The sequence below is a fragment of the Elephantulus edwardii genome, unplaced genomic scaffold, assembly GCF_000299155.1.
Source record: "Elephantulus edwardii isolate Elephantulus edwardi_28Jun2011 unplaced genomic scaffold, EleEdw1.0 scaffold00352, whole genome shotgun sequence".
Taxonomy (NCBI): domain Eukaryota; kingdom Metazoa; phylum Chordata; class Mammalia; order Macroscelidea; family Macroscelididae; genus Elephantulus; species Elephantulus edwardii.
Genome location: NW_006400102.1, coordinates 1,041,433 through 1,052,851, shown reverse-complemented (window position 1 = coordinate 1,052,851; position 11,419 = coordinate 1,041,433). Strand labels below are relative to the sequence as shown.

The window sequence follows — 11,419 nt, the reverse complement described above, 5'->3', positions numbered from 1 at the left end:
TTCCACACTCAGTTGGGTCACCTTTCTTTGGAATGGGAACAAATATAGATCTCTTCCAGTCAGTTGGCCAAGTGGTTGTTCTCCAGATTTCTTGTAAATTACTAGGTATAAAATCAGCAAGGATATAGAAGTTATATATCAACAAGGATATAGTGCAACACTATTAACCAGATTCATCTATTTTACTTTTATAAAACACTACTCAACAACAAATTATACATTTTATCAAATGCCTATAGAACAATCACCATGTCTTGAGTTTTAGAAGATATTTCAACTTGAATGAATTAAAATCATTTCAGATGTTTTCTGGCTATAATGTAATCAAAGTAGAAATCAATAACAGAAAAATAGCATAATATTTTTCAAATGCTTTGACATAAAAATAACACACTTCTACATAACTTGAAAGCCAAGGTATAAATTTAAAGGAAAAATAGAAAACGTTTTGAGGTTAATGAAAATACAACTATGCAGCTAAAACAATACTTAGAAATTCATGAGATTAAATTATTGAATTAGACAATATATTTGAAATGAAAAAAAAGAAAATATATTTGAAATTGTTATTATTGATTGCCATTGAATCGAGCACAACTCATAGTGATCCTATAAACAGAAGACCTGAAGCCTTTCTATATCATTGTTTCTCAAAGCTCACAGAGTCTTCAGAGGCATGTTGTTTAGGAAATAATTAGTAACCTAATTTTCTAGAGAAACAAAAATAGGATAAATCTAAAGCAAACCCAGGGAGGAAATACTAAAGAGCAGAAATCAGTTAAAACAAAAATAATACACAAAATCAGTGAAACAAAAAACCATGGTTCTTTTGACTGATACCCACGTGCACAAAATATAGGGAATGTCATAATAAACTTTCCTAAAGGATCATAAACTACTATGAACAAACCTTTACACATGAAATTGACAATTTAGGTTGGTCTTTTAGTTAAGCAGAATGGCTATGATGGTGCACTCTGGAGTTGCACTGCAAAACCAAAGGCGACACCTCTCTTGCAGCTGGAATCCACCGGTCTCGAACTGGGCTCCTCAGCAGAAAGAGGAGTCACCCCGAATCCCAAGGGAGAGTCAGTTCTGGCTCTACAACAGTGAGTTTTGCATTTATGTTTCAGAGTCTCCTGATACAAAAATTCTTCAGGGCTATATAGTTTCACTGGTACACTCTTTAATGGTAAACATTTTTCTTTAGAAAACAATCAATTCTATATAAAAGTAGGAGGGGGAAAAATGCTTCCTGAAGCATTTTCTAAAACCAAAAACAATACCCAAACAGAATTATAGATCAGTGTCTTTCACAAGAGTAGATGCAAAAAAGTCTCCAGAGATATTAGCAACCCAGATCCAGAAGAATATTAAAAAAAAATACACCATGACAGAAGGGGATTTATCTTCTGAGTAAAGATTATCCAAAAACAACTGGAACAGCACTGCCTGAAATGCAGGCTGGGTTTAGAAGAGTCTGTGTGGCACTAGGGATATTATAGCTAATGTCAGATGGATCTTGGCTGAGAGCAGAGAGTACCAGAGGAATGTCTGTGTTTCATTGACTATACAAAGGCTTTTGACTGTGTGGATCACAATAAACTGTGGCTGACTCTGAGAAAAATGGGAATCCCAGAACACTTGATTGTGCTTATGCAAAACCTGTACTTGCACCAGGAGGCAGTTGTCAGAACAGAGCAAGGAAACACTGCATGGTTCAAAATTGGGAAAGATGTGTGTCAAGGATGTGTCCTATCTCCATATGTTTTCAATAGGTATGTGGAACAGATTATCCAGGAAGCTAGGTTCTATGAGAAGTGTGGCATCAGGATTAGAGTTAGACTCATCAACAATCTGCATTATGCAGATGACACAAGCCTGCTTGCTGAAACTGAGGAGGACCTGAAGCATTTGCTGCAGAAGGTAAAGGACCGCAGCCTTCAATATGGATTGAAGCTCAACATCAGGAAAACAAAGATTCTCGCCATTGAGCCGATTGACAACATCGTGATGGATGATGAAAAGATTGAGATTGTTTACAGCTTCAGTTTGCTTGGCTCTACAATCAACACTCTTGGTATCAGCAGCCAGGAAATTAAACTATGAATTTCATTGGGAAAGTCTGCTGTCAGAGACCTCTCCAAAGAGCAAATACTTGAAGAGCAAATATGTCAGTCTGGAGACTAAGGTGTACTTGATCTAGGCCATAATCTTTGCAGTTACTTGCTATGCATCAGGGAGCTGGACAATTAATTACTAGGGATGATGATAGAAGGACAGTTGATGCCTCTGAGCTGAGCTGCTGGAGAAGAATATTGAATACACCATGGACTGCTAGGAGAACAAACAAGTTCATCTGGAGAGGGTGAAGCCAGGCTGCTCCTTGGAGGCAAGGATTCTGAAGCTTCGTTTGACATACTTTGGGCATGTTGCAAGAAAGGATCAGTCCTTGGAGAGGTACATCATGCTTGAGAGCGTAGAGGAACAGCACAGGAGAGGAAGATCCACAATGAGGTGGATTGATTCAGTGACTGGGGTAATGGGGATAGGTGTGTCAGAGACAATAAGATTGGCACAGGATAGAGCAGGGGTTAAGGCTGTTGTGCATAGGGTGGCTATGAGTCACAGGTGACTCGACAGCACATAACAACAGCAATTCTCATTAAATGTTATTTGTTGCAAATTACTTGACTATTCCTATTGATTACTATAATCTAAATCTAGACATTTAAAATTTTCTTAGGATAAGTTTATAAATGTCTATTGGCATGTTTTCAGCAGAAATATCTGAAGTCACCTATACTCTTACCAGCAATTTTTTATAGTATCCTTTGTGTCTTTGTCTATTCAGCCTTCTCCCCTTCTTTGTGATACTGATAGGCAAAACCTGTTGTGTTTTAATTTTCCAATGAATTTTTTTCAACACTGAAGTATACTAGTAATCTAATGAAGAAGAAAGCATGATAATATCATTAAACAGAAAAGGCATTTAAAATATAGTATCTACCTGTGACAAAAATTTTCCTCAAATTCAGAACGGAAGGAAGAGCATGTCTATAACCAAATAGTGTCTACTTTAAAAATGATAAACATTGTATCCAAATATAAAACATGACACTATATTGCCTCCAGAAGAAAGCATGGGAGAAAATCTTTGTGACCTGTGACTTAGCAAAAAAACCTGATTCATAGAATAAATCGATAAATCAGATATCATGAAAACAAAAGTTTTTTATTTGCAAAAATCAGTTAAGATAATTGAAAGGTTACCAAACTCTGAGACTTTAAAAATAAAACTAAACAAACAGAAAACCCACACTTAAATGTATTGTTGTTAAAATACTGAAAACCAAAGACACATAGTAGAGTGTAAGATTCTAGAAGGAAGTAGCTTCTCTTAAAGCAGGAACAATTTAGACACCTGACATTTCAGTAGAAACAAAATATTCTGAAAAGAAAGGAAATTAGTAGCAACTTCAAATTTCATACCTGATGGCAGGATCCTACCAGAGAAAAGATTAAGTAGAGGGATCTCATGTGTACACTTCAATTAAAAGACTACTGAAAGACAGGTGCTCTGGTAACCTATTGGCTAGGAGCTGTACTGCAATCATGAAGGCATGTGGTTTGAGGCCACCATCTGCTCTACTGGAGAAAACTCGCCAGAGGGTCAGCTGTGGGACTATTTCGACTCTATACAGCAGCAGCAACAACAAATACATTTTCTTTTTTAAAACTAATAAAGAAAATATTTTTCAGCAAAATTGTGACTCTAGATGAAAGGGCAGAAGTCAAGAAGATACAGAAAGTAATGAATGAAATTATAACTATACAGGTAAATCCAAGTGAACACTGACTATAATGCTCATAATGTCTTGTGAGGTTTTTAAAAATGTATTTGGAATTCTTAAGTACATGGAAATATGAGTATATTTATAGAGCAGAAGAGTAGACTTAAAGGACTGTAAATGTTTGCATTGTCAGGGAAGAGAGTAATGCCAACCAGACACACCACCAGCTCCTAGAAACCCTGTAGGACAGAGTCCACTCTGCCCCTAGGCCCTGTGGGCAGAGTCCATGCTGTCCCTTGGGTTTCCAAACCACTACCAGCTCATAGCAACCCTGTAAGGGCAGAGTCTACTCTGCCCCTAGGGTTTCAAAAACACTGCTAGCTCCTAGCAACCCCATAGGACAGAGTCCACACTGCCCCTAGGGTTTCTAACGCTACACTCTTTCTGAAAGCATACGTGTCATCATGGATTCAAAGTGTTAGCCAGTTAGGAGATGAGCACTTAACCACTGTACCACTAAGGTTCCTCAGAATGACCCTAGGTAAATAATCCTAAAATAGCACATCATTTCCATGCTAATGTGGGATTGTTGTTGTGTACCATAGAATCAGAACTTATCAATGGTTGACCTTCCAGTGGGTTTTCAGAAGCAGTTAATCACACAGAAAGAGAGTGTCCATCCTTCTCCCATAAGTGCCTGGTAGCCTAGAACCACATGCCTTTGGAATTGCAATGCAGCTTCTTGCCACTAGACCACCAGAGCTCCCTAATATGGAATATAATTTTTAAATAAATAAAAAGGAAAGTAGAAGAGGGGGAAAGCAACATAAACAGGCACATAGAAATCCTTGTTATTCACAATAGCAAAGAATTGGAAACAACCTAAGGGCCCATCAACAAATGAATGGATAGAGAAGCTCTGGTATATTCACACAATGAAATACCATGCTACATTGAAAAACAAGGAACTCATGCAATATTATTCAAAATGGGTGACCCTGGAGGACATTATGCTGAGTGAAATATCTCAGTCACAAAAAGACAAATACTGCATAATGCCACTGTTGTAGAACAGGACTCACATCAGGTTTGGGGTAAGACTGAGAAAAATTGGATAAATTATGTATACTGCATTGAATCAGATGAGGGAGAGAACAGTTTAAAAGCGATATATAATTGGGTAATATGGTTATGACAAGAGTCCAGAAGGAAGGTTACATAGTGGAGTGTACTCAGGGAGGATCGGGGTGGGGGGGGGTGTGATTATATACTAATGAAATTATTTTTCTTTTACTTTTCAAAGAGAAGAGTGAACTTGGGGGGAGGGGTGGGCAGGGAGAAAAGTGCAACAATGAATGAATGGAAATCCAAAATCTCTGTAAACATTCATTAAAATTATTTTTTTTTAAAAAAAGGAAATTTCTTAAAAAAAAAAAAACCACAACGTGAATGGAGAATAGTGTGGAACACAATGTATACAAACTTTGTAAGCAAACCAATATAAAATTAAAAAAACAAAAAACCAGTAGTGACTTGGTTTCATACAGAACTGGGTAGATCTTCTCCAAATTAGTCCACTTGCTCAAAAGAATTAAAAGTCTTTTGTAATAGCACTTGGAGATAATTTCAGAAATATTATTTAAATAAATGAAGTTTCAACTAGTAAAAAAAAAGAAATCTTTGTTTTTGTGTACAATAGTGTCAGAGACAACTCATAGCTGACCCTCCAGCGGTTTTTCCAGGGCATGGGAGGAGATTGCCCACCTTTCTCCCACAGAGCAACTGGTAGTTTCAAACTTCATCCCTTCAGGGTTGCAGCACAGCTTCTTACCACTAGGCCACCAGAGTTTTAAAAGTCCTTAGTAGTAGTGTTAATAGATCAGGCTTTAAATGCAATAACAGTAACAAACAACTGTGTTTTGAATATAAGAAACAGAAGACTACTAAAGATTAAAAGACTAGAAAAAGATATAACATGGAAAGGCCAAGCTATTTTTATATCAAACAAAGCAGCTTGTAAAGTACAAGCTTAATGGTGAAAGTTTCATTCACTAGAAAGATATAATAATTCTATATTTACATATATTTCATAATGTACCCTTTATACACACAAAGCAAAATTTAACACAGCTGAAAGAAGAAATAAAAACCTCTGTGGGTTGTGTCAGAGACCATGATTTTTGGCTCAGGATTGGGCCAAGTTCAGAGCTGTTGTTCATATAGTTGCTGTGGAGAAAAGATTGAAACTGTCAGTGACTTCATCTTACTTGGATCCACAATAAAGGCACTTGGTGGTAACAGGAGTCAGGAGATCAGGAGACATATTGCACTGAGAAACTTTGTAGTTAGGGACCTCTACAAATTATTGAGGAGCAATCATGTTAGTTTGAAGATTAAAGTGTGCCTGATGTCAGCCATGGTCTTTTCAGTCATTTGCTGTACATCTCAGATCCGGACAATGATGGCAAAAGAAAAAATGATGCCTTTGAGTTGTGGTATTGGAGAAGAGTACTGAATATCCATGGACTACCAAAAGAGCAAACAGATAAATCTTGGAAAAGGTACAGCCAGAGTGGCTTTTGGAGCTAAAGATGATAAAGCTTCATCTCACATACCTTTGGGCATGTTACTATTCCTTGGAGAGGGACATCATGCTTGGAAAGAACAAGACCCTCAACCAGGTGGATTGATGAATTGACACAGTGACTGCAGCAATGGGCTCAAGTATGCCAGAGATTGTGAGGATGATACAGGATAGGACAAAGTTCAGATCTGCTGTCCGTAGTGCCACTCCCATGGTGAACTCAACAAATAATTACCATCAAATTGAAAGAGTCCCAGCTGACCCTCCAAGATGTTTTCAGAGGCTATAAATCACATGGGAGAAGATTGTCCATCTTTCTGTAGCTCGAGGATTCAAACCATGCATCTTTCGTTTGGCAGTGCAACTCCCTACCCATGAGACCACCATACATCTATCTCTAAAGCAATCTTGTCACCAAGTGGATGGAAAACACAGCCTGACTCAGACCTGTTAGACTACTCTTATGGAGTTGAATGTAGGGTACAGTTGATCCCTAATAAAATTCTGTGCTACCTAATGAGGGAAGAAAAGGATGCTGCATATGGAAAACAAAAATAATATTCATTAGGACAAGAAAGGTTACTGACCCAAATGTTGGACAGGAGAGGTGATAATTGCCAAGAAAAATAATTAACTTAAAGAATTCATGTGAGTAGTGGGAGAACTGCAGGATGGGGGGTGGAGGGGAATGGAAAGAGACACCGTAGGAAGTAATGGGAAAGGGATTAGAATGCACAGCATCATAAATTCTGTCTCTGTATTGTCCTTGGTCAGGGTGCACACACCCAGAACATTTTATACATTCATTGATTTGTTTTCCCTTCATGGTCCAGTGGATAGGAGGTGCAGAATAGATAAGACCCATGTTTGTATGAGGCTTATATTTTTTTGTAGGGAGGATGTGGGAAGGCAAACAGATAGAAGGTTCTGTATGCAACCTATGAGAAAAAAAAAAACACAAGAGGGATGTTGGCACTAGTTCAGTCAGTCATAGGAAATAATATTAGATCTGAAATGTTGGGACAAGGGGACAACTAGTTTGGAGACCTGAGTGAGTTACAGCATACTTGGCATGTTGGAGAAACAGGACAAAGACAAGTGTGCTAGAGCCAAGACCAGCTCGCAGAAGATAAAGGACTGGAAGGAACTCAGAAAAGACTGGCACAAGGGTGTATTTCTGTTTCTTTTAGATCCAATCCCCTGTATAAACCAACTGTCCTCAAAGGAGTCACATGGCCTCCTTGCTGGCCCACACCTTCTGAAACAAACCAGCCTCAGTGACTCCAGGAAAGCCCCCTTGTCTGTTACTAATCTACCCAAGGACAAGGCAGTGCCAGCAGCTGCCACCATGCCAGAGCCAGCAATGGAAACTACCCTCCAGGCAGGAGGTAGTGGTACCCCTCACGGACTTAGCAGAGAGTGTGAGATGCCCCTGGCACCTATGGAGACTCTTGCTACCCAGCATGCCACACATAGCACTGGCCAGGAAGTCTGTGCCCAATATCCAGGGGAGCTTGTCCCAGCCCTGGAAGCTAGCATTCATGGGGAGCCCCTGCCAGGTCTGGCAGCTGAACCAAGCCCCCCTAGCCCAGTTGCTCCCCAGCCCCCCAGCCCTCCACTGGGGCCTACTGCTCCCACCCAGCCTTCTATAGCCTTGGAGTCTGATGGAGAAGGACCGCCCCCCAGGGTGGGCTTTGTGGACAACACCATCAAGAGCCTGGATGAGAAGCTGCGCACTCTGCTCTACCAGGAGCACATCCCAACATCCTCTGCCTCGCTGGGGACCCCAGTGGAGTTGGGCGACAGAGACTTCACCTTGGATCTTGCTCCTTCAGCTCTAGTTGACATGCCCCCAGTACCTGCCCTGCTGCCCCAGCCAATGGTGAGTGACCTGTGTACTTGGCAGGAGTGATACGTTTTGGGAGGTGAGGTGAAGGAGGCAGGCAGACAATCAGCACTACCCAGCCCCAGTGCCCCGTTCTGTTCTTTCTGGGTCCAGACACCCACATGCATTTGCAACAAGGTCCAGTTGTAGAGCATGGGCCTGAGATGGAGTACCTGATGGAGTAGCCTGGGATAAAGATGTCTGCCCTGTGTGGCTGGATCCCAGCAGGGGAAGGGTGTAGGAGGTGGAGACTAACCCTCAGGGACAGAGAAGAAGGTGGTGCACAATTTAGCTGTTAGATATGTTAATAAGTCTCATGCTGTTTTCTTCTCCTTTTGCTTCCTGAAGTTGGAAAACTTGGAAATGGTGAAGGATCAGATGGATGTGCTGGAACAGAGTCAATCTTCAGTAGTAACAGGTAAGTAACATTGAAGACCACTGACTGGCCATACTGCAGCTGCGGGTGGGGGATGTTCACAGGGAGCCACTAGGCCTCAACACTGTTCCCCACACCACTTCTTATGACATCACATTTTTTTTGACATTTTGCAGAAGCTATACTAATTAAAATACAGTGAGTTCTAGATTAAGCCAAACTAATGAAATGGAAAATCTTCCTTCTGATAAATAAGAAAAAGCCCTGACTAGGCTTTTAGGAATTTAGGAACTGAATTCTAAACAGTAATCTCTTCTGCTCTTCCTCAGAAAGGCTTCAGAATACAAGTATTTTTTTTAATTTATTAATAATTTCAATGAAAATTTACAGAGACTTTGGGTTTCCATTCATTCATTGTTGCACTTTTTTCCCCTCCCAACCCTCCCCCCTAGTACACCACCCTCTTGGAAAAGTAAAATAAAAATTCTTTCATTGTTTTACAATCCCTCCCCCCAGGTCCACTCCACTATGCAGCCTTTGCTCTGGACTCCTGTCATGACAAAAATACCTAATAACATATCCCTTTGAAACAGTTTTCTTCCTCATCTGTTTCAATGCAGTATACATTATTGAACCCATCTTTCTCAGTCTTCTACCAACCCTGAGGTCAGTCCTGTTTTATAACAGTGGCACCATGCAGTATTTGTCCTTTTGTGATTGAGATATTTCACTCAGCATAATGTGCTCCAGGGTCACCCATTTTGAATAATATTCCTTGTTTTTCAATGCAGCATAGTGAATAGGTTTGATAGAAAGAGAATTGATGCCTTTGAGCTGTGGTGCTGGAGACGAGTGTTGAACATACCATGGACTGCTAGGAAAACAAACAGGTTTGTCCTGGAGAAGGTGAAGCCGGAATGCTCCTTGGAGTCAAGGATTCTGAAGCTTCGTATGGCATACTTTGGGCATGTTGTAAGGAGGGACTGGTCCTTGGAGAGGGACATCATGCTTGGTAGAGTGGAGAGGCGGCAAAGGAGAGGAAGACCTCCTTCGATGAGATGGATCGATTCTGTGACTGTAGCACTGAGAATAAGTGCATTTGAGATGGCTACGTTGGCACAGGATAGAACAGCATTTAGAACTCTTGTACATAGGGTCGCTATGAGTTGCAAGTGACTCGATGGCACATAACAACAACAACATAGTATTCCATTGTGTGAATATACCGGAGCTTCTCTATCCATTTGTTTGTTGATGGGCACTTAGGTTGTTTTCAACTCCTTGCTATTGTGAACAAATCCGCAATAAACATGGGTGTGGATATATCTGCTTGGATGTCAGTTATGGTCTCTTTGGGATATATTCCCAGTAGTGGATTTGCTGGTTCAAATGGTATCTCTATTTGCAACTTTTTGAGAAAGCACCATACCGCTTCCACAGTGGTTGCCCATTTTACACTCCCACCAACAGTGAATAAGGGTTCCAGTTTCTCCACAACCTCTCCAGCATTTGCTGCTTGCTGTTCTGTTAAATTTTGCTATTCTGACAGGGGTGAGATGATATATCATAGCTGTTTTGATTTGCATGTCTCTTAGAATCAGGGATTTTGAACATTTCTTCATGTGCTTGTTGATCATCTGAATGTCTTTTTGGTGAAGTGTCTGTTCATATCCTGTGCCCATTTTTCTATTGGATTATTTACCTTTATCTTGCTGTGGTGCTCAAGTATTTTATAAATTCTAGATATAAGTCCCAGTCTGTGGCTTCCCTTTTTACCCTGTTGGAGAAGTTTTTGGATGTGCATAGGGATTTGAGTCTTAGAAAGTCCCATTCATTTATTTGATCTTCTCCTGGTTGTAGGTTTTTCAGGATACTTGGAAGACCGTTTATATTGTAGATTAGGACTTCTAGTGTTTCCAAGCTTTTCTTTAATGAAGATTATAGTCCTTGATTTTAGTCCTAGGTCCATGATCCACCTTGAGTTGGTTTTTGTGTATGGAATGAGGTATGGATCTTGTTTGAGCCTTTTTCAGATACTTTTCCAATTTTGCCAACACCATTTGTAATTTCCCCACTTAACCGATTTCATCTCCTTGTCAAAAATCAGTTTACCATACGTAGATGGGCTGATTTCCAGGTTCACAATTCTATTCCATTGATCTATGTGTCTGTCATTGTACCAGTACCATGCTGTCTTCACCACTGTGGCAGTGTAATAGGATTTGAAATCAGGGAGTGAGATACCTCTTACCTTTCTTCTATTTTTAAGTGGTGCTTTGCTTATTTGCAGCTTCTATCCATTCCAAATGAAACTGGAGAGTGCCTTTTTCCATAGTGTCGAAGAATGGGAATGGTATTTGTATTGGGAGTATGTATTGTATTGGTAATTGTATTGGGAGTATGTATTGTAATGGTAATTGTATTTGGAGTCCATTAAACATGTAAATTGCCTTTGGCAGTTTTGCCATTTTCACAATATTGAGTCTTCCTATCCATGAGCAAGGGATATTCTTCCACTTTTCCAGGTCTCTTCTTATTTCTTGTAGTAATGTTTTGTAATTTTCTTTGAATAGGTACTTCGTGCTTCTGGTTAAATTTACTCCCAAGTATTTAATCTTGTAATTAGCTATTGTGATGTTGTTGTTGTTATGTGCCATCGAGTCACTTGCAACTCATAGCCACCCTATGTACAACAGCCCTAAACTCTGCTCTGTCCTGTGCCAATCGCACTATCTCTGACACTCCCATCCCAATTATCCCAGTCACTGAATCAATCCACC

General features: G+C 40.0%; 1 protein-coding gene across 1 annotated transcript in view; it reads left to right on the top strand.

Annotated features, from left to right (window-relative positions):
- The window catches only part of WNK2 (WNK lysine deficient protein kinase 2), a 527,139-nt gene that overhangs the window by 281,612 nt on the left and 234,108 nt on the right, over positions 1 to 11,419 (top strand). The window contains exons 18-19 of the mRNA XM_006901945.1: positions 7,569 to 8,260; positions 8,612 to 8,681. Of these exons, the coding sequence (XP_006902007.1) occupies positions 7,569 to 8,260; positions 8,612 to 8,681 (762 nt within the window). The remainder of the gene's footprint in view (positions 1 to 7,568; positions 8,261 to 8,611; positions 8,682 to 11,419) is intronic.